Raw genomic sequence first — 25,195 nt, 5'->3', positions numbered from 1 at the left:
TTTCTTCTCCATTTTCTGAGAGCGTCTTGTACATAGGTATAATGTAAAGTGGGGGAAAACAACTCCTGTTTAAAACCCATGTCAATGTTAATTGGTTTTGAAAATTATTTTCCATTTTTATATATCTTTCTGTCTTGTAATATAGACATCTACAAAATATACTGGGTTGATTACACATTGGTCTAACATTTGAAACAATTTCTTCAGTTGTACATTACCTTAGACCTTTTCTAGATCTACAAATACGAGTTGAATAACTCTTTTTTGTTCAAATCAATGTTCAATCAGCTGTCTAAAACAAATATATTATCTAGACAGGACCTGCCCACTCTAAAACTGCTTTGTTCTTCAATTCTTGTATTTAAACTTTTATTTCAATTTTAATATTCTGCCATACAACCTCACTATAGAACATATAACACTGATTCCTGTATAATAGGAGCATTCTTTTTTATTTTCTTTTTTATGTATGTACGGTTTGTGCCAATCTTCCAGGACATAATTTTAACCCAACTAACATTTGTTTAAAAGTTCCCCAATAATTTCCACCGATACGTTTGGTATGCTCTTCCCTTACTCTATAGAAGTGTTTCCAGGCCTGGTGGCTTTCCTATTTTTATATTTCTTTTAATCATCACATTTTCATTTCTTTCATCTGAGCATATACAGCTTTCCATTAGATATTCTTTCAACATTTATATTTTCATCTCATTAACAGCTCTATTCTTGCTTCTATAAAAACTTGTTTAAAGTGTTGTTCCCAATCCTTCTTACTAATTTGAAAAATATTAAAATATTCTCTCCTTCTTTTCTTTCTTTCTTTTCTAAAATTTGATATATATTTCCATGCATATGCTAATTTTGTTCACCCTATTTGTCTATTTATCTCTTCACATTTTTCATACCATGCTTGATTTTTTTCTTCTTCCTACATGTTTTTTCACCTATCTATTTTATCTAGTATATTTTTCTATCTTCTGGATCGTTAGACAGTAGCCAAGTATCGTATACTTGCTTTTTTTAATTGTACGTACTTTTAATTTCTTTTCACCATAATTCAAGTTTTGAAGCTGTTCGTACACTAATCTTTCTTAATTAGCTGTTTCATGGATGCTATTTTTTATTAGGATACACTAGAAGAGTATTTATGTTCCACATTTACATTCTAGTGTAAAAATTCTAAAGTTTGTGTGCTAACCTTAGCTTAGATTCTTGTTTTATTGTCTGTAATTTTATATTTTACATTTTCAAGTATTTTTTCCTTATTTTGTTGCTCTGTACAGTAGACAATATAGGTACTTTATTAACGTATTCTTGGAGAACAGTATTAGCATCAATAATATGTAGTAGATTTAGGTTAAACAGGTTTGAATCGACACTGTAAAATTCTTCTATAGAGTGTAGAAACCTGTTTCTGAGCCGTAGGTGCAGTGTTCAAGTGTTCTTTGTTGACATCTTTCACTTTTATCGTGTGGTGGTCGTTTCCCCAATATGGTGGCCCTCAATTTCAATTTTTTGGATTTCTTGAAGGAGTCTAGTTGTTTGGTTCTTACCGCTTATTTGTTCCAGGTTGCTGAAACCATAATCCATTTTCTTTGCCACTTTTGTTTGTTGTTTAACCAATCCAAATCCTGAGGATTTCAACCACAATTCTTACCTAGATCCAGTTTTATGAAGAACGGGGTAGGTACTAGTCTAATGCTTTAACTCCCAACTTAAAAGATCAGGATTTTCTTTCAGGGTTTACTCCCTCAGTCAATATTATCCATTTTAAGGTGTAGAAAACTCACCTTGCACCCACCCTCTCCTGTTTGCTATAAAACGAACACCCATTGTCCAGGGATTATGAGATTCATGTCTTCATGGACGTGATAGTAGGATTTGTCTGCAGATCTTATTCAGTGGTTTTAAATAGAACTTTTACAGGCTGGGCGAAAAGTCCATATCCACTGATACAAGCTTTTTCCAGCGCATCACAAGTTTTGTGAGTAAATATCAAGTGATGGTTGGGAGTAATATTGGTGGAGGGGGTCGACAGTTACAGTCAAGGTCAAGCTGTACATTCTGCGAGTCTTAGAGAAAACAATGGCAGATACAAGTGTGTTCACTATTAAGGAGCGTTTGATTAGGCGATTGTCACTGACTCGAAAAACTTTATTAATGTAGTGTAACAAAGTTTTTGCAACAGGAACTGTTCTTGATGTTTCATGTAGCAGGAGGCCAAGCACCCGTGTCAAGACCTGTGCTGCTGTGGAGGAGGCGATTCAGCAATCTCTAATAAAATCAACACGTAAAAGTTCAGCTGAGTTAAAAATCCCAAGGTCAACAATAAGACCTTATAATTGAAATCAATTAAACATTAAATGTTACCATCAGGTGTCAGTTAATGGCGCCGAATAAAACTGTGCATTGAGTTTGATGGGATGCACACATACATTTTGAATGCCTAATCTTTAAGTTGAAATAATAATATAATTTTGATAACAAACAGTTCATTTTTTATTTAACCCCAAAACCCCATCAGTTGTTTTTTTATTTAACAAGCAGTGGATATGGACTTTTTGCCCACCCTGTACATTTGTATAAACACTCACAGCACTAAAACTGATTAAATTGTTTTTAGTTTAGGATATGACTAAAAAACTATAAAAATTAAATAATGTTTTAACATAAAATTTTCATCTCAATCAAATGAGACATAGCAAACTTAGGCAATGTCCAGAGCTTAGTATTTAGAATAGACTAATAAAAAAAGATATTCCGACATCCACTCAACATGAGAACAACAAAGTTAAACCCTTGTCAAGGGTTAAACTCTCTAGCCTTAGTCTACTTGTAACTGAACTACATATCAATAGCATTTCAAAATTTCCGATAACCGTGTTATAGAGGATATTTAATATAATATATAAAACCACTGTCCTTAATATCTCAAAAATTCAGATTTGGGAAATAGATAAATATAAATTTTAAATGTTTAAAGTTTTAAAATTGGTTTAGATCCTTTTGAAAATGTTAGAATTAAATAATATTCCTAGATATTTTAAAATGTAAATAAAATAAAACAATTTACAAAACCATCAATTATGAAACTAAAAAATGCAAATGTAATTCCACTTAGAATATTTAGAAGCCACAGTGACTAAAGTGAATTTAAACATAATTGTTTTGATGGAATCCAACATTATTACAACTAAACCATAACCTTGAAATATTTAAGGTAACAATATACTTCTTTAATCACTATAAGGGGTATTTTTTTATAATGAAGGTGTGAAGAGGAGACAGAGTTGTTAGAAATTTGAGCAATCATATCAGCATTTATATTTGAATCCTGGGTAATTCATTTAAAAGCAATAAACTTCCAAAAGCAGTCAACAGATCAAAAAATAAATTGAATATATAGTAGATTTTAATGTTGATATCCTTATTCAAAAGTATCAAAATTTAGATGAAATTGAAAGTGGTGATAAAGATACTTGTTTATCATGGTGTACCGCTATTAATATTTCCATATAATAATGAAGTTGTTGGGCCTCTTTTCAGAACAGTGAAATTATACAGAAGTCTGTGTCCAATGGGATTAGATCTTGGATGTTATGATCTTGAACAATTAGCCTATAGTAAAATAATTAATGAGAAAGTATAATAAATTAGGATAAATTTAATATGCATACGGACTAGCTGAAGGCTTTCCATAAAATACAAGATTTGAGTAAGCAACTGGTAAACAAGTTTTTAACTATTTGCGTTTGCTTTCAGCTGATCTGACTGTTCAACAGCCTATGATTATACTAATTCATCAAATATTATGCTGTTTAAAGTATAATTGAATATGCTATATATTGTAAGGTTGAACATTCCTTTTGTAAACTATTAACTTTAAACATTGTGAATATAAACTATGACACAGATATTACCTAAATAATTTGTGCCAATATAATCACAGTAATTTTATTAAGAATTTAACAGAACTAAATCTTTAGTATGAGCCATATCATTGCAAGCCTGAGTTGTGGCAAATAAACTGTTGTTTAATGCACTTAGGCCTGAGATACACTGTTCAAACTTTGGACGAGTATAGGAGATCTTGCGATAGAACTAGTATTAAAATTATTAATTGAGATTTCTTTATATAATTAATAAATAATAAAGTGAAATGGCGGAGCTTACAATGATATGTCTCATACTGTAATTAATTTTTTTCTTTACTTTTAATTGATGCGTGGACACATGGATTTTTACATGATGTTTTCTTCAAATTGGTCAGGAGAAATAATCAGACTTTATGAACATGATGATGTGTGGCTACCTGGCACCGGGAAGGGGGATAGTTTTGTATATCTGAAAACACCTCGGTTCAGTAGGATCAACTGATGCATAACTGCCATTAGAAGAAGACTAGCAAGACATAAAAGGCTGGCGAAAAACCCTGCCAATAGTGAAAGAGTTTCAGACACACACCATTCACTGAGGAGTTAAAGTATTTATATTTTTCAGCATTACTTGTCTTATGATTCATATATGAAAAGTAATGTTTGATCTTGTATAAATTCTACCATTGATCTCTTGAGTTTAAATTAGAACCCTATCTTCCTGTAATTAAAACTCTGGGAATCAATGTGACAAGTGTAGGTTTTGTTACCACTTCATTCAAATAAGAATAAGAATAAGAATAAGAATCATTTATTCCATTGATCTGTTTACAGAAATAGGACAAGTCATTTTAAAATTACATACATTGTTAAAGCTAAAAATTACATTAACACAAAAGTGTTGTAAAAAGTTCACATGAAATTTAAGTAAAGTAGCAATAAATAAAAGTAATTATAGTTAGTTATAAACTAAAACCTAACATTAATATGGCAATTCATGAATTCCTCAATGCTGTAAAAAGGATTTTTCACTAGCCAATCATATAACTTTTTTTTAAATATTTTAAAGGAAACAAGTCTCGCATCATCAGATACGTTAGAAGCACTAATATTTGACATTATTTCCCTGTCATTTGCAATCCCTTCTTTTTTTCAAAAATGTATCAAGCTAATTAACTTAACACACTATCTCTTAGTTTACTTCCAAAATGGAATATAAGAAAGATTGTTGTAAAGGCTTGACATTAATATATCTAAAAAATAATCCCATATTTTGTTTTATCTAACTATACTCACTTTATAGTTTGCAAAATCAATGTCTAAAACAAACACATTTTCAGGTCTTTCTCATTAGTATAAACTGTCTACAAAATAATAGAAAAAATTGCCTTATCCAGACTTATCAATCATCGTAGCTCCAACAACCTTCTTCCCGACAGACAAGATGGTTTCCTTGCTGAAAATTAACTATTACTGCTCTGATTGACTTGGTATCAACAAACCAAGCTGCTGTTGTCCTGTTTATTTGTGGATTTAACTGACAGCATTGACTCAGAAAATACAGTCACCAATATTTTTGTAGTCTTGGGTAAGGCATTTGATTGCCTGGACTACAATTTACTCTTGACCAAGTTGTGTTTACTAGGCGTAAGAACATTACCCTAAAGTGGTTTTGCAGCTATTTAAGTGATTGAAAACAAATAGTAGTAATTAAACAATCCTTAAATGGTCAAATGAAAACTGGAACATCGGCTCCATTAAAAGAGGAGTGCCCTAAGGCTCATTAATGAGCCCAGTACAATTTGTTCTATTTATATCAGACTTGCCTCATCACACTGATCACTACAGTTATCCTGTTATTTATGCTGACAATACAGTTATTTATCCAGCAAAAGATCAATAAAAGATAACTCGGAAGACACAAGGATGCTGTTTGTGGAGTTCCTGAACTTGAACGAGTTCATTCAACGAAACATCTTGGAATCACCTTGGATGAGAAACTTACCTGGAATAACCATGTTTATGAATTAAGCTAACAAATCAACTCTGCTAATTTTGCTCTCAAAAGAGTGAAATCCATTAGTACTCATGAGACAACAATGATGGCTTATCATACACTTTTTGAGTCACGCATTAAGTATGGTATAGTCCTATGTGGAAACAATTCTTGAGGAAATATGCAAAGAACCATGATTCTACAGAAGAAAGCTCTAAGAATCATAGCTAACTTACTGCCATATGACAGCTGTAGAGAAACGTATAAGAATCTTAATATACTGACCGTTACAGCCCTGTATATACTTGATGTCATTTCACTTGCCTGCAATTTTGACTTACCAAAAAACTAAGATTTTCATGGACAGTCTACACAAAATGCAGAGGACTTCATTATTTCATTGCATAGAAGTGCTCTGTTTGAAAAGAAACCTTCGTTTGCGGGGGCAAAACTCTTCAATACACTTCCTGCAGATCTGAAGACACATAATTTAAGATGCTGAAGACAATGCTGGGAAAATGGCTCATGGAGAGATCAATTTACACAATGAACGAGTTCTTGGTTCACTGCTCAACTTAAATGACTATCAAATATTGTTTGTGCTTATGTTTTTTCTACATGAATTATTGTAATGTTTATTGACACCAATTCTTAACTCTGTGTTCAAGAATAAAGCCTTCTGATTCTGATTTTTTATTCAATAATGATACATTGCATATGCAATGTGGAAGAGTGGTAATATTACAGTTAGGTGACTACATGCCAGCTTTTACCTTTATTAGAAGTCACTCATGTATTTCCCTTAGAAACTGATTGCATCCAAACTCCAGTTTGCACTAACTACAATTATATTCTAACTCAAACATAATACACACCTTAATAATTAATATCGTTAAAATAACACATACAAGTCAAAATAACATATTTTAAACAAGAACAAAGAGAGCTGTTGTTAAACACGAAAGTACAAATAAGACATTCTAAGACATATTTGTCAGGAAATCACAGACATGTATTGGTCATTTCAGAAGTGCATAAGCAGTGAATATGATTAAAATATAACCAAAAACCCTCCCTTAATTTATACATCATCAGTATTGCCCTGGAAGAGTTAGAGTTTAATTTTCAAAGCCTCTTTCCCCAATTACCTAGAAATAAAAATAAAATAAATATTACAGATTTTAAAATAATTAGATGTTTCTAGATGTTATTTATCTTTTACGAGCATTAACCAGTCTCATCACTGGCACAACAAATAAAATCAATACACTCCATAACTGTACAGACAACTTTTCATGATTAATTTAGATTTACTAATAAATACTTAACATTAGAAAATTAACTCAACAATATCTATTAGCATATGAAATGGAAATATCTTAAATCAAAAGTGTTAATGAACATACTACTCAAAGTCAGTCAACACATGTTTCAAGTTCTTTCTATTCAACAATTAACTCGATTAAGTGTCAAATTGGTTTTTTCTTACATGTCATCTAAATGTATTCGAAAAACTTATATTCTTATTAGTTCTTGAATCAGCATTATAAATTTGCAGAAAACCATGAGCTAACACTTATATTGTGTTTTGTTGTATTTTGAGAATTATATAACTATAATTATTTTTTTAGTTTTCATACCCGATTTTATCATCATTATCACGCTCATCAGGATCATATTATTGTATACAATATAGACATTGTGATATAAAAAGTGTAACATTCTACAACTATAGTGATTTTGTTTAAGAATTGGTTTTACTTACTTATTATTGGAAACTTCCTCTCCCCATAAAAAAGGTTGAAATAGCACTTGTAATTTTCGTTGATAAAAGTGCAATAATTTTGTGTTCATCATTTATGTTTTTGTCAAAATCATTACATGATATATAAAAAATGTTATTGAAAGATATGTGTAACGTACAAACAAGTGAGTTGTTTTTCAATGGGTATTTCTAAACATTTTAATTAGTTTGTATCCCAATATTTGCAAATATAATATTTATTTAAAACAATTATTTTATTAAACAAACAATAAATAAAAATAACAATAAACAGAACTAGAAGGTAAGGTAGTAGACATTTATTTGGTAGACTGCCAATGTTTCTAACTGCACATTTATATTAATGCAACACATTCATTCTAACAAACACTCAAAAAACAGAACAAATACAGTAATTTCGATACCCATCATTGTAAAGAAAAAAGCAACATACATGGACAGTAGGCTTTAAAAGTCTGCAGCCAGGCAAAGAAAAACATTGAAATGGGGGATTCTGCCAAATTAATACACTTTTAAATCTTACTTCGATAGTGTTTTGGTTTAAAAAAAGGCAAACTAATTGGATTTAAAGTCCTGGAAATATGTATTAAATAGGTACAAGCAATTAACAATCAGTACTTAGGTCCAGTTTTACATAAACAACCCAATGTTCTTTTATTTGAAAGTTAAACTTGTAAATTAAACAATTACTGTATGTAATAATTTTTAGTAGCATGTTCAAAACGATTTATTCTTAACAATTAAAATATCCTCCACGACTCAGCTAAACAAATCTAATTCAATCAATATGCCTACAAACTGAGCATCCTTTTGGAACCTCTGACAGTGTGATAAATTTTTGAGTCTAAATTGAATGTACTGACTACATAAATTACTATGTTAAATAGTTTTAGCTTGGGATAAATTACATCACATGACTATAATGAGGCTCAGTTCATTAAAGTCAATTTTGAAAAAATTTCCAGATTAGAAGTGGTCTTATTGGGTCTCCTCATGTAAACTCCACTCAAATAATGAGAGAACAGTCATAAGCTTTGGCACAAGGCACTCCTCTGTCCGGATGAAGCAACTTGACAAGTGTGCTGGGACAAGTTGCATGCTGCAGGACAGAGTTGAGTAGGGAGGGGGTGAATTAGGTGGAAGGGAGCAGACAACACCCAACAACAATGCACTCATTGAATCTCAACTAAACACAATAGTGGAGAAGTTATAGCCGATCACTGATCACTTGCGGAGGCAAGAACACTATCAAACTGACAGTAAAAGATTCTAAAATATCTATGTTTATTTAAAACTATACATTATTCAAAGCTTTATCTGCTACCTACTTTAGAGAAGAAATTTATAATTTTCTATATTATTCCTCTCTGAAAATACTTCAATTTTGTCAAACGAGTAAAACATCAATAAAAAAAAAAACAATGTTTGAGAAGTAAAAGCAATGTTTTTATATGAACTATTTATATAAATGCAATGTTATGATACAGATAACAGTATCATTATAAAGTTGATTCAGAAGTGTGACATATTTTTTGAGATTCAATACTGATTTTAAAATGAGGATTAGAACAATAAACCTAAACTAGAAAGAGAGGAAGGGAGAGGAAGAGGGAAAGAAAGAGGGAAAGAAAGAGAGAGAGACAAGAAGAGGATGAGGACGAGGGGGAGGAGAAGAAGGAAGAAAATGAGCAGAAGGTATAAAAGAAAGACTTAATAATACACAGCAATCAAGAGTCCCAAAATCTTAAAGAATCAGAAATTGTTACAGGCAGAAAAAATTGCATTTATTTTCTTGCGGTATATTTTGAATGGAATTTTAATTTAAAATAAAAAGAAATATAGAATAGGCTGGGGTATAAAAAAAACTTGAAATTGTTATAAATAGACAAACATTAGGTGTAAATTTAAGATCCTGCAAATATATTGTAAAAAGTGAAATTTCACTAAAAATCACAATTTAATGTTTAAAACTGTGTCAGTTAAATACTGTCTATTGTGACTCACACATTCATTTAGCCAATATAGAAGATTTAGCATAGTACAACACTATATATCTCTGACATTTTGGTGATGTGCTGTTCAATCTGTGTCTGGAGCTTGGCAAGGTTTGTTGGTTTGCTCTGGTACACAACATCCTTTAAATATCCCCATAAAAGATACACACACACACACACACACACACACACACACACACGCACGCACGCACGCACACACACACACACACACACACACACACACAGATTTAGAGATCACGTGAGCAAACGATATTATCATTCTTTAGATGTCACAGGAGCTGTCTGAATCTTGGACGAAATGAGGGCCAATCACTCCCAACACAAGACTGCACAAAATGCAGTAACTATAACTAAAGTATCTATGCTAGTGAAGTTCAGTAGGATTTCTTTATGAGCAGTAACGCATATTATGCTTTTTCACACATTTGGTGGAAGTGGGCTTAATCCAGGCTTTTTATTCAAAGTTTTGAGCACACATTTTGATTGGATGTAAAGAGAGAACAAGGCTGCGAGGTGAGATGGTGTAGAACTTTTCTTTATGCTGCTATGAAATTGTAAGCATGTCGTTAAAATGCTCTCATGATGATCATATGTTCAGCACTGCTCCTCCACTCTATATCCACTAATGTCCGTTACCACTCAACAGAATGACATCTTATCCCACTTATTGCAGATCTACAGTACTACAAACAATAACTTCAATTTTTTTATTCTAAAATTGATTCAATTAGAGCTACAATTTGGCAAAGTTCCAGCTTTTAACTTTCTCACTAGGATAGGATTAAAGTAGTGTGAGAGTCAAAAGTATGAAATCTTGGTAAATAGACAACAGAAAAAGCTCTTTATTTACATGTTCATAAAGAACAGTATAGGCGTCAGGCTAAATGGAAGATATATTCTGTTTTGGAAACATCCAAACAATAAATGGAGAGATTTTGATCAAACTTGGCATATAAATGTAGTTGATGATTTTACTTTTACATTTTTGAAACTTTAAAATTTTTAAAGTTTCTAGAGGATAAAACAAGAATTATAAAAAAATTGCTTGAATGGTTTTGATCGAGTATGTACAATTTCCAGCTTACTGTATGATGACACAAAATATACCTCTGTAAAATGTCTTACTTAACAATGATAAGACATTAAATTTTAATTTCAATAAATTGTTATTTAAATTGCGATAGAGAGAGTATAAAGTGTAAGAGTTGGTTCACAAGCCCGTGATTACCTCTTGATCAAGATCTAAAGCAGGTTTATGATCCTAATCATAGAAAATGACTTCACCAGCTCTATACTAACTTGTGGTCAGGATCAAAGATGGTTCTGAGCTTAATGGGTTAGTGATCATTTTAAGGAATACCAAATTGGCTACTTGAGTTTAGGGGATAGTCGGGATAGTTCAGATCTAAAATCTGCTGAGTTAGCCCTTACATTTAGTCCAGTCAGAAGGCAGGATCAAGCTGAGGATTAAAATGATTTTGCATGAAATGTGCACTAAACAATGCTGGAGGAGTTCAGAATTAGCAATCCGTTGTTTCTAATTACATACCTGTCCGTTAATAACAGTGTAACATTCTGTAACACTTTCATTTTAGTGAGAGAAATTTTAGAAATGAATTATATTTATTATGTGCCTTAAAACATACCTTACGAAATATGGAAACATTTTTTAATATGACAGTTGTTTCTATAAAACATGAAAAGGCAATGAAAAATATTATTTAAAAAATATGTGTTTATAGTTTTATAAACGGAAAGGCAGATAGTGTCTCAAACATACAGCAGAAATAAATTACAACTATAATGTAGAAAATTGTAAACCCTCTAAGGCTTATAAATCACATGCACATAATCTATTTAAAACAGATTTTTCAATTTTATGTGCAATGTATGTCAAAGCTGTAGACCCCGAGTTTGAACTAAAACATTTTCACAGTAAACCTATGATTTATGGTAACAGATTTTTATCTTAAATTTGGAGTTTGTTTATGAGTCTTTTATCCTCTCCATACTAGATATTCTGCATTAGTAGAATGTAGTTGTACCTTATAAATGTGTATTCACTTTTTAATAAACAACAAAGTGGATTCTGTTAATGCACAAAAAGAACTTAACAGTTTTATATAATTTTCTAAGCAGATGACTATTATTGATCAATAATAATGGAATTGCTGATTACTACTATTACAAATCCTCGCTTATATTTATGTACAGCGATTTCAGTTCATTGTGTCCGTCAAGATTTTTCTATTTCCATGATATATATTCCTTTCAATATAAAATGAACAAAATAAGTTACATACAAAACATCAAATCAATACGACATTAATATGCTGTAATTTATTGTTACAAAACGATAATAACTTTTCAACCAATACAATGTAAAGATTATTTTAGAACACCAATTAAAAAAACTTTAACATTTCTACTAAATATTTTCAGACCTAGATAGTTTTTTTCTGTTTGTAGATTAATTTTTAAGTAAAATTTACTGGAGTAGCAATGCCATGAACTGGAATTTGTAGGCTAGACTAAGTGTTGAAAGGCAATACGCAGATCTTCATTTTGTCAGGTGTTTGTGCAACGTTGTTTTCAACATTCCTCAATAAATTGAGTGCGTCACACTATATGGTTGTTATCCCATTAACTTTCCTGCTTTTAAATCTAGAATTCCATAAGGAATTTCTTATGGATTGCCACTTTTTTTCTAAAAACGGTGACTGCTGAGATTGTGAAGAACAGTTTTACAAGTTAATTGTAAATTTGAAAAACAAAATAATCTATGGAATGGAACCAAACTCCAGTGCAGCTTATTAATATATATATATATATAAACCATCTAATTATAAACCATATATATAATTATAAACCAATCTTTTCAAGATGGTTTTTTTTTCCCTATAATCTAAAATATACTGAAATTAAAGCTCTTTAAAAAAATGGAAAGAAAACAAATCCAAACAATTATCAAGGGATATCAGTATTACCTGTCTTATCTAAAGGTTTTGAAAAGATAATGAATAATAATTCATGAAATATAATGCTTTCTTTTTTTGAAAACTTATAGTGTCCATTTAGATACATCGTCCTGACTTTGGCTATTTTCAATAATGTCACACACTCACAATATATTGTCGGAAAGAGTTACACTAGCTAGTACAATAATTGACTAACCCATTACTTTGCATGTATCCATTTAAAAAGAACGTCCTGACTATACTATCTTAGTCTAATTTTCTAGCAATTAAACAACTTCTGAATCAGAATTGGTGTTAATATTCAGCCTGAAGTCATTTGAAATTAGAAGCTCTGTAAATGGGAACTATTTAAGTAAAATAGTAAACCATTTATGTAAAATATAACGTGTAGGGCACAAAACAGAGTCTTGTGGTACACCATGACTAACTTGGTTTTGAAATAGTGTCCATTCAAATAAACAATTTGGAATGTGATAAGATTGAAAGAAATATCAGAAAAAAAATAAAATAAAATATTAAATGAGAATGTAGCATAGAGGGAACACTGACTATACACACCATGTTCTCTACAGCAGTGTCACTAATACTACAACAGTATGAGTGGTCTACTTGTGATAAAAAATGTGTTTCATGAAACCTGGATATCATATAAATATTGCAATAAGATAGAATATGAATAGTGCTTACACAAGAGGGAGCACTGACTGTACACATCCTATTCCTTAAGGCAGTTAGACTGATACTGCATCAGTATGCATTGATTTTGCAGTAAAAAATATATACTGGTATTTAATAATTAAACGTATAATTTAGACTGAGTATGAGATTAAAATATTTCAATAGTACCAAAGTTAAATACTAATATACAATATATGTTGTGATCGATAACCTCCCCAAAATTAGATGTCAACATTTTATACACAGTAGTCATGTCTTATGGCAGAGTCTGCTCACTTCTTCTCATGTTCTAGGACAAAACGTTTTACTAAACAAATATTGCCCTTATTTTGTGAAAACATTGAGTTTAAGAGTGTAATTCAGACATAGTATTTAAAACAATATTAAAGTGTACTTTTCAAAAGTAAAGTTTAGTCATGAAGTTAGGCTTGTATATTGCTTTTTATTACTGTTCCAATTTCGAAACAAAAAGTTAAACACTAAATGACAATTAAGGCACACCAGGATCATGTTTTGGGGACTACAAATAGATCAATTTTAATAATTGGCCTGGTTCTTTATTTAGAATTCATCGGCTACACTAAGGATTCTTATAAAATTGAACTTGTATATTTGGAAGGAATTTTCATTAAATATGTATTCTGTTTAGTTGAGATCTGGCAATGTAACCTTTTTATCTTACCCATACTCTTACTCCTAGAGTAGTTGTATAATGTTTCTATACACAACTCCAACTGAGTACCATTGAACCCTGAGTAAGTACCAGAGTGAAGACAATAGGGTAAGATAAAATATTTTGTTATAAACTTATGCTTAGAATATCAAAAACTAAATTAAATATCATGCTGATTAACATGAGTTTTCAGTTTAACATCTGTTGACTGAAGATGGCTCTCTAGAGCGAGGCAGAAGATTTCAAGTATGTAATTGTATAAGCAATGTTTCGACACAGTATGAACCAGAAAACTTAGATGTTAGTTATGACACCAGCTGCATAAATGTAAGGACTATCATGCTAGTTATGAATTTTTAGGAAATTAAAGTTTAAGCAAAGAGTGCAGTGTTGTTATAACAAACTGCAGATGTGATTTCCAACATTGTTGTATTTGTTCTCATACCTACTATGCCCTACATAAAATAAATGTACGTAGAAATGAACTTTCTCCTATTAATAACAATAATACAGCTGTAATACAATTCATGTACAGGACTTTTTTAAAGAATTAAATTGTTTTGTACTTTCAGTACATGGAAAATACGTCTAATGATTTGTAGTGTGTTTTAAAATAAGTTTTCAAGATATTAACGAAAAACATAAATATTTACCTTGAAAGCAAAGTTTTTGCATTACCTGCAAACATTCTCTGGGCACATAATCAAGTTAGACAGAGTGGATACTTTAAATAATAATAATAATATCGATTTCCTCTTCATATCCCTTCTAACTATACTCCAGGGCTAAACTAAATAATGGCTAGCTAGCTACTACTTTACTTATGAAACCACCAGATGTAGAAATAAAATTTTTGTTCATATTGATTCATGTAAAAATGTAACATATTGTATTAGTTGTAGTATACAGTGTGAAAATTACTGGTTAGTTGTTATGGCCGACCTATATTTACCAATGAGATATGTATGAGGACTGCTAGGAGAGTAATATTGTTTTAAAGTGTAATAAGTGCTCACAATAAACATTGTACGTTCAATGGAACTGTGCTTTATACAAAGTAGATGTGTACATACCAAACTGAAGTGGTAGGAAGGGGTCACATTATTTGTTTATTTACAGTAAGTTGTCAAATGGACAAATACGACTGAAAGTTGTTCCAATTGTGAAATCAATTCAATTAGGTTTTCCTGGTAAAAACTCTAATCTGCTGTCACTCATAATAAAATTTTGTGCTGTGTACCTATGGACCAAATGTGATGAGTGAAAACTATGTGTTAATGGATCATTTGTTTGTTGTTGTTGATCACAGTAGACAGACATGTCTATGATGATGACAGAAGTGACTGTGTCTGAAGTAAAAAAAATAAACCGGTCCAGAAAGGTGACAAGTTTATGAAAACCAGTGTTTCATAATACTGGTATTTATTTAATCTCTCACAAATTTCACAGTGCATCGTAAATTATATTTAATTAATTCATGGCTAATATTTTCTATTATAGAATTAAACAAGATGGCCTAGTGAGCTGACTCATGATTGTTCATGACACTTGAATATTTCCTTGTTACTTCCGAGTACAAAGATCATAAATCACATGACGTCATACTGCTTTATCACACAAACTGGAAAACACCCTGTCTAACTATTGATCAGTAAAGTCATGGCTATTAAATTTGTGACACAAGTTCTGAATCCAACTGTGAGGTCTTGAACAACTTCAGAATAAAATTCTTAAATTCTTTCAGAATAAGAACGGTGGTCTATTGATCACAATGTCATGTTTTTCTCGATAACACTCAACTTTCCTCTATGAACAAAAACCACACTTTATGAGTTCAAATGGTACACTTTCGATTGACCTGGACTTGGCCTCAAGTAATTTTTATGTGTACATACATCTGAAGAGTGGCTTAGCTCCAAATGTATTGGGTAAATGTCATGAACTTCAAGATTATGTCATTATTTGGCTGCAATCTATAAAATTTTATACTGATACATTTCTAAACTATTTTAGTGGTATGATAAATATTCAAGTTGGTCTAGTAAATATGTAGAAGCTACTGGAGGTAATTCTGAGATGTTAATAATAAATTGTCTGCATCTATTCCAGTGGCTTTTAGGGCTTAACAGAGGTTACTTTCCGGACAGCCACCATACACTACAGCTATTAGTTTATACAAGCACATTTGTGTATTTTTAAATTCAAAGGTTAGTAAAGCTACTATTTCCCCACGGAAAACATTTTCCCTATAAGTTTAGAGCCATTACTAATCCGTGTTAGAATTTAGTCCAAAGGACTTAATCACAAATGATGTAGACTGTCTTTGAAGGGTGATTTGGGTTTAAGTTTGGAGTAGGATAATTGAAGGGAAATTTTGGAGTGCCAAGGCCTTTGTGCAGTATATAAACTAATTATTATGAGTGTAGTTTGTTAAAGATATATATATATATATATATATATATATATATATATATATAATCGATTTGTACCATTATATCCAAAGGTAAAAATCATTGTTAATATCAGTGCTGGAGATTTATTTCAGTACAGTTATGAGAAACATCCAAAATAAAATTGTATGTAATGAAAAGTTCTATAAATTATTTACTATTTACATTTGAATGTCATTCTATTAAAACTTGATGATTATGTAAATACATATCAGATATCTTTAATGCATAACTGCACAAGATATCTTTAGTGGTTTCCATAACTGTTTCAATCAATTCTAAGAATGAGAAATAAGTGAAAGTTTATTTTTTACTGGCCTATCAACAATTTTTACAAATATAAAAAAACTATTCATTGTAATTTTGACATGACACATCTTAAAAGTAATAGTAAAAACCAATGGAGGCAGTATGAATTGTACAGTCTTGGTGATTACATTTGAAACATTATATATCTTATTAAAATAATTTAAAATCTCAATCATGTCTTCAAATAAGATTTGTTTACCCAACCATTAAAAAGTGGATTCTGATGGTAAACATTTTTAGTAGGATTCATTATTATTATTATTATTATTTTATTTCTGCCATTAATTAAGTTTAAACTATTTTTTTACACAAAAATTAATACAAAACATTGGTTTTAGATGTTATACTCAAATAGCATCCTTAGATTAAAACCTTACATTAAATTTTCACAATGTTCTTGCCTTCACAGTGACATTTAGTAGTGGGAAAATTGTCCTGTTTAGTGAGTAGCACGTACCTTTTCTTCGGTCTCGAGGATCCATTCTTGGGGGCATACCCTCTCTAGGTGGTGGAGGTGGACCCCTCGCCCCGGGTCCGTGGCCTCGGTCCATAGGGGCCGGTCTACCTGCTCCCCCTCTGGAACTGTGACCTGCCATGCCCCGAGGAGGCCCTGCACCATTAGTGAAATCCGCAGGAGCCTCTGTCAGGAAGTTGGATGGCACCAATCCTCTCACCCCGTCTAACTCTCCCATGTAGAAACCATCATCATCCATGTCACCGTACACGAATATTATGTTCCCCGTTTGAAATGACAACTCCACCTGCAGTATAGTAAATACACACCACTAGACCCTCGTTTGATAATTTGTTGAAAACTCAAAATGTTAATTGTTAGCTAATATTATAAATAGTTTAACATCTCTTGACTGGACATGGCTCTTCACAGTGAAGCTGAATTCTAATTGTGTTAGCAATGTTTTGACAAAGTGTGGACCTTGTTCTTCATTGCCAATAAACAATTATTTACAGGCATGTATCATTAAAACATAATGTATAACTAGTATATATAACTGGTCTTTGTTACTCTACTGAATTAAATAGCTACTAAAGAATTCTTAAGGGAGGGCATTTTTACGTATTTGTTAATAGGTTTTAAAGCATTACTGCGATATATTAATCTCAGACTCAAACGTTTGATATTTGCAGGCCAATTAAAAACAAAACACCTACCCAAAAAAATAATAATAACAACAGAACACAACTCACCTCTGCATCAACATTTGGTGATAGCTCTTGTGGGTCATAATCATACAAGGCAATCATTTTTTTAACTGGCATATTGGCGTATATATCACCCCAACGATCTCTTGATCTTCCACCTTCTCGTGCCATATTACCTCCCTCAAAACCTTGCTGAAAATTTTACGAACATTTTAATGACTCCTCAATAACTAATATATCAAATTAGATAGACAAGGGTATTTTTACTAGTAAAAAACCACAAACATGTTATGTAGAAGTTAAAAACAAATGTGAATAAAATACAAACCAGATGTTATAAATTTTTTGAGTTTTTACTATTACATCTTTGATATAAATACAACAATTGTCGAAAACATCCTATTCAGTAATATGGTATAAACATTAATTTTGTACATATTTTTGAATATTTACTATTACATCTTTGGACTTCAGATGTTATACAAAAATTGCATTTTTAGGTTTAATAATTTGCTTTAAATTTGGAAAATTAATGCTGAAAATACTAAAGATCTAATTGTGTTGTTTTTGTGTCAGATATCCATGATGATAATATATTACAGGATTAACAAGTTATTTGGAGTGACGCAATGATCAGTATTTAAATAGGTCTTTACATACCCTTAGTCAGCAATCCAAAAACAATTTTTTCTTAACTTATCAATGTAAAACATCGAAAACATTATTTTCAAAGCAGTATTTATTGTTTTTGGATTGCTACCTACAGGTATATAAAAACCTATTTAAATACCGTTTATTGCAATCCAGGGGCTGAAACATGAATTTTTATACAGTGATCCTCAGGTCTATAATTTTACAAGATAAGAGATATGAGTATATGTTAAATACTCATTGACAGATCCAATTGAAATATTTTAGATCATATTTGATCTTTTGAAAACAAACATAACTAACTATCTGTATATTGAAGAGAGATTTGTACCTCCCAACCATAAACCATTTGATGGTCAAAATCTAAGCTAGATGATCAGCCAATTTTTGGAAAAAACCATGTCCCAACAGGTTTGAGCCCAATACTCAAGAGGGTCAATTTTTTTAAACCCTGAGGTTGATTCTACAGATGTCAAAATGTACACAACTAAAAATATTTCTTGAAACATGTTTAATGAAATTTTACTAGAACCTACAGCCCTGGAAAGAAATTGTAATTTAATGGTGCCATGGTGTTGCGGCGATGAAGATTTGCCTTTCAGACAATAGAAATAGAACAAGTGATACAAATATGGAATAAAACTCTATGAGCATTGCACTTCAGATGGCATTTAAAGAATATTTACAGTATTTTCATCTACATGGGAAAAGATACTACATCAAACAAGAGTAACATCTTTTAAAAGAAGATGTTCTTGTTTGATGTGAGATTGCAATGACCAAAGGCATCATATTTTGCTCTTAGACCTTACAGAGCACCTGATGCAGAAAAAACCAATATTGTCATAACTAGAAACACACTGTGTTCTGTCACATGTGGTTAAAAAGAATATGTAATACACAAAATATGTTCTTATAGTAAATTAAGTATCGTGTGTAGGCATTTTGATTCAAAATATTAAGATTTGCATTGGTCTGTATGAAACTAAACATTATATACATCGTAATACAACCATGTGTCACATACACATTGTGCTTGGTATCAAACATGTTCCTATTGGATAAAAAACAGTATGAAATTGAATCAGGAAGATTTACATTTACAGTACGTGTTGAAATTATTTAAACAGTTATTATCTCTATAGACACAGGTGGTAAAGTAATTGGAATATATTTCTAGATTTAATATGTGAGTTTACAGACAGAATAATATATGTGTGGTTTATGGCTACACACTTACAAAGTATGTAAATAAATGACATCTGAAATCTTGTTATCCATGAAAAAGAGGAAGAGTAGTTTGCAATCTCATCTTTAAATAGGTAAGAAATATTATTTAGTATAAATTATTTATCATTCTGCAACTGAATATAACAAAACTTTGTCCAAGCAGTAGATCGCGGTATCTAGTATTTCTCAAGGGGATATACTGGGGCTTCTGCTGTTTAAATAAAACTGTTCATAATGTATAATCTTGATGGCGATTATCAAACATTTACTATAATAATGATAGTCTTGTTCAGTATATTGCTTTGGCTACAATATTTATACAGTTGTACTTGGATAAATAAACCTCATGGGAAATCATAAACATTCAATATATTCTGAATAAATCAAAATATCAAGGGTCTCCTCTATTGGCAAACTTTAAAATATAAAGGTTTGCTGAAAATTACATAAAATTTATATTATTATTTCAAGTAAATAAAAAACCAGATAACTCAACTAAGCTGTTTATTTTATGTGTCTATCCCTGAAATTAATAAAATTGTACAGAAAGTTTCTATATGCTAAATTTTAAATAAAGATTTATTTTTAAAGTGTGTTTACCAGGTTTACATTTAGTTATTTTGCTATTAACCCGTCAGTGGGCATAAGGAATATGTCACACTAACGGACATGTATAGTCTTTTTTACTGTGTTTATGGAAATAAGTCGAAAATAACATAAAACCTTTTTTTTTGTTCTGACCTAACAACATCATCTGTGTTTGTGTATATATATTTCACGAGAATTAATGCAAAATTATTACAATTTAAAAAGTATTACAATTAAAAATCTCAAATAAAAAAATCAAACACAAAATAATATATGAAGTATGGAGTATTAGGTATAAGATAAAGAATAAGTAATGTTAGTTAAAACATAACTATGTAATTATGATTAACATAGCTATAAAAACATAATAGTAATTATAAAGTTTAACATTAATACTTTAATAATAATAAATATAAATTAGAGTGATCAAAAGACCATTTTTGTATGCACATTGAGCTTATAAATAATGTTATTCAATATTTATTACATGGAAGAACATTCATCATCATTGATTTGTGATTCCTAATATTCAGGACAGTATTGTATCAGGTTTTAATTTTCGTGTTATCTCTTCATTCTTTTTACACACAATTCTTCAAACACCTAAGTTGTTCTTCACGAGAATCCATTATTAATATTTTCAAATATTATAAACAAAACATTGCAGTTTTTTTTCAAAGGGACGTGTGTAATGGAAATGACTGCAGCTCACCAAGATGTGAGTGTGTGTCAGCTGTGATCTTTCTTCTGTGAAACGACAAAAAGCTTGACTGGGGCATCTTCAATCCAACACCATATTTTCATAGACTCACCCGAACAGGTGTGTGGAAGAAGAAAGTAAAAGACCAAAAAACAAAAGTAATATATTAATATGTGATGAACAAAATTATAATACAAGAAATATGAATTTGCTTTAACTGCCATCATTAAGATTAGAAAAAACTAGACACTTTTTATGGTAATTAAACTTTCTAATAGGTTTCCCGTAGAGGCTTAGGTGGTTAGTAATGATGGGTTTTAGATTATTGACGGTTGGAAAGAAAAAAAAGTTTCATTATGTTAATGAGTTCCTCATCTGTGATAGTAACATAAGTTTAAAAAAAGTATTTTTAAATATTTAACCGCTTCTCTGCTGTTATTATTTTTAAACTTGTATTAAGATTTTATGAATAATTTTTATTATTGTTAGAGCTGTTATGATTTATTGATTTGTTACTGTTGTTGGTATAGTGTTTTAATTTATTACTATTTATTTAATGATATTTAACTGTCTGCAGTTTTATTATACATTTTAGGTTCTTAAAATATGTAGTATTAATATATAAAGTAAGAAAATATGTGGCCAAGCCAATGGCTTAATTAATTATCATGTTTAAAGGCTTACAACGATGCCTCATTATTAAATAAACAAGTTTACTTGATTTTAGAAATTCATGTGTATCCCCAATAACAAAACTGAATGTTTACACTGGAGTTTTCAAACATTTATTTTGTTATTTGGTAAGTGTTGTATTTTTATAATTTCTTCCTTTTAGTAGCATGGATCCATTTCTGCTTCAATTCTAGGTCTATATGAAATAAAAACTAATAGCACATACACTAACAAGTTTGATTTGTAACCAAAAAAGTAATAGTATCATTTATTTTATTAAATACATATTTAATATAATGATATTCAATCAGTAGGTAGAAAAAGAACAATTTAAATTATTCCAAAATATGATTTGATTTTTATTTCACAAATGTGTAATTTTCTTAAGTATGTTATATGAAAATGTATACGTATTGCTTCCTTTCTTTAAAGAGCTATACCAGTTTTATGTAACAAAGTAAGAAGGTATTGTAAAATTTTGTAACAGTGTTAGATTACAGAGATATATGACCGAATTTGTAGATATGTTTATATGATATATGTTAACCGTGAATATGAGTTCACAGTTAACAGACTCATCCAGTGAATATTTGTTAGTTATTTGTTAAATATTTCAGGAATGTTGTTACATAAAACAAAATTTTATACGTAACCGTGTTCTTTATAAAGGAGAAATACAGGTATATGACGAATTTTCATTACACTAATCATATTTAAAGAAATCAAATAAACAAATTAATTGAATTGACTAAACATGTAGTAAGTTACCAATCAAACAAGAATTAAGTTAAAGTGTAACCGAGGGTTTAAAAGTTTTACTTTTACCTTTGTTACAACCTAAACCATTCTACATAAAAGATTCAAATAAATTTGAGAAGTCAATTTAGCTCTCTCTTTACAAAATTCCTGCTAAAAATACACCTTACAAAAAATTTTAAAAATCTTCTTACTACATTTTATCATAGAATCTTTTTACTTGTGATAAATTAAATTCAGTTTATTTATAAACTGAGAGACAAATCATACATTAGTTTTTGTATTAATGCAGTTTATATTAGTATATAATAAGTATAATTTTAACTGCTGCTTGCTTCCAGGACAGTATTTTAGAGTGGGTGCGACTAAATTTTGATTTCTGGAATATACAACTTGGATGTAATTCACTTTCAGTGGAGGGACAATTATCTATGTTAGAACTGTTTTGTGCATCAGTTCAGCACTGGAGTTAAGTACCTAGTTATTTAATATAGAAATCTATGCTATACTTCTGGATAGGCAGCCCTAGTTTACTTGTGAGAAAGCTAAATAATAATCTTCTTTAGTTGGTTTTCAATAGAAATTTGATTTTGTGAGTAGGTTTTTTTATAAATGCAAAAAAAGAAAGCTTCACAAAATAGTAAATTTGTGAGCATTCTGAAAATGTGACTTACCTGAACTTCAACAACCATATTGTGTGGAACATATCCTCTCCTGCCTCGACACTCTCCCCAGTAAAAGCCATCTGTGTCTTTCTCTCCATACACCTGCATACAGATAGCTCTTACATTTAGTTTACTACGATATATTAGTGAATTAACATTTAATAAAATGAGTTAATTCAATAAATTGGCATATATATACAAAATTTTATTTTAATGTTTACTATTAATGTTCCTGTTTTGTTGACTTTGTCAATAGTGTATCAGATTTCAAATTGAATACAAACATTGTTATTTAACTGACATATTACACTTTGGAATGTTGGCATTTTTACTTACTTCATTATTATTGTTCTGTATAGAAAATAAAGGTATAAGTTAATGTATGATATGTGTATAATCTGTGGATACCTTTATTGAGTCACCTTCTGAAAAAGGCAACTCCTCATCACAGGCATCAGGATTGGGAGACATGGTTGTAGGATCATAATCAAACAGAGCCATGAACCAACGCACTCGCTTGTCACGGGGTTGTTGCGTTGAGGGTCCGCCCCTAGCGCCACCACCACTACCTCGGTAACCTCCTCGTTCTTGGTGTCTTCTGTCTGTGTAGTATGGATCTCTGCAATCAAACAAAACTATGAACCAATGCACTCTTTAGCGCCACCACCACTACCCAATATTACAAGTAAGAGAATGAAATCTTTGTTTTGGTTTTAAGTCCAGAAAACCTAAATACATTCCTGTTTATGATGATATAGTTTAATTAGTGTTGAAAGAAAATAATACAAAGATAGAAAATATTAATTTTCTCTATTTTATACTACATGAACTATGCAGAGATTGTGATATTAGTAGAAAGTACATGATAACAGATGGTAAATAATTTTATACAATGATTGAGACCTGCAAGAACTGAGTCTGCTATATTATTTTGTTGATTGTAATACAGTTTTGTAGATTGTTTGTGTTTTATTTTAATTTTTTGAATGAATTGAGAGTAGGAAGTTACTGAGGAAGATTGAGATCTCTTAAAAATAGGTTTTTAGTTCGTGCAGGTTTCAAATATTAAAATGTATCCCCCCAAATAGTTATGAATGGTGTACAGCTCATTTATTGGTTTAATGATATAATCTGGAAATAAATATTTGGTTTGTACCCAAAGAAATGTTTGGAGAAAAAAGGGAGTAATTAATGTTGTGAACATTGAGGGAGAATTTTATTGTTAAAGAGTATACTCAAATTTATAAAAAAAAGATAGTAGTCAGTAGTACATATTTAATTCTTAGTGGTAACAAATAAATGGCTTAAGTAATAAAATTTATAAATTGCTATAATTGGTACTGGAATGTTACATAAATTACTACTGTAATCCATTTATTGGATTGAGTAAATTTATTAATTCGCAGCAATTTATTATTTGAATAATTAATTAAGAAAACAACTTAGAATCATGCTTGGCATTGCAAACAGTTTCGGCAGGTGACAATGACGACATGGCATATGAGCTTGATGTCTGTCATGAACCAAGATAAATAACACCAGACAATCAACACTTAGGCGAAACTAATAAGTAATTATTGAAATGTATCTGCTACCAATCTGATGATGATCTTGTTAGTTAGTATGCTAAGTTGATACCCAGATTGCCTTAGTTTCACCCAAGTAGCTGCCACCCACACAAAACCCTGCTATCCAAATCCTTCCAAGGAGGAATTATGAACTGGCTGATGAATCGCTCATTCTGTTCGGTATAGGTGCTTCTGAGGTGGAAGGAGAACTACAATCCCTACACTGGAGGATGAAGATGTCAATCGCTCTGAAAACGCTACACGCACAGAAGTATCTTTTGTAATAAATAAACAAAAAATGGTAATTGTACTGAGCTTGACAATTATGTTCAAATAAACAGTGTCTTATATCTTATGTATTACATTAAAAGTTTTCAATTAGTTTGAAATGAACTTAAAACGAAGTGTATTAATTAATTTCTTAAGGATAATCAGTGTAAAAAACAG

The 25,195-nt window shown here is 30.6% G+C and overlaps 1 protein-coding gene across 8 annotated transcripts in view; it reads right to left on the bottom strand.

Annotated features, from left to right (window-relative positions):
* The window catches only part of LOC124369091 (RIMS-binding protein 2), a 351,075-nt gene that overhangs the window by 24,960 nt on the left and 300,920 nt on the right, over positions 1 to 25,195 (bottom strand). For 6 of the 8 annotated variants that reach the window (XM_046826818.1, XM_046826819.1, XM_046826822.1 and 3 more), the window contains 4 exons: positions 23,589 to 23,799; positions 23,190 to 23,282; positions 17,964 to 18,110; positions 17,215 to 17,521 (listed from right to left, as the gene is read on the bottom strand). In XM_046826818.1, coding sequence (XP_046682774.1) covers positions 17,215 to 17,521; positions 17,964 to 18,110; positions 23,190 to 23,282; positions 23,589 to 23,799 — 758 coding nt within the window. The remainder of the gene's footprint in view (positions 1 to 17,214; positions 17,522 to 17,963; positions 18,111 to 23,189; positions 23,283 to 23,588; positions 23,800 to 25,195) is intronic. The other 2 variants (XM_046826820.1, XM_046826821.1) reach the window with 1 other exon arrangement.

The sequence above is a fragment of the Homalodisca vitripennis genome, chromosome X, assembly GCF_021130785.1.
Source record: "Homalodisca vitripennis isolate AUS2020 chromosome X, UT_GWSS_2.1, whole genome shotgun sequence".
In the NCBI taxonomy this organism is placed as follows: Eukaryota; Metazoa; Arthropoda; class Insecta; order Hemiptera; family Cicadellidae; genus Homalodisca; species Homalodisca vitripennis.
Note: the sequence above shows the minus strand (reverse complement) of the source record. Positions and strands in the feature narration are given on the sequence as shown.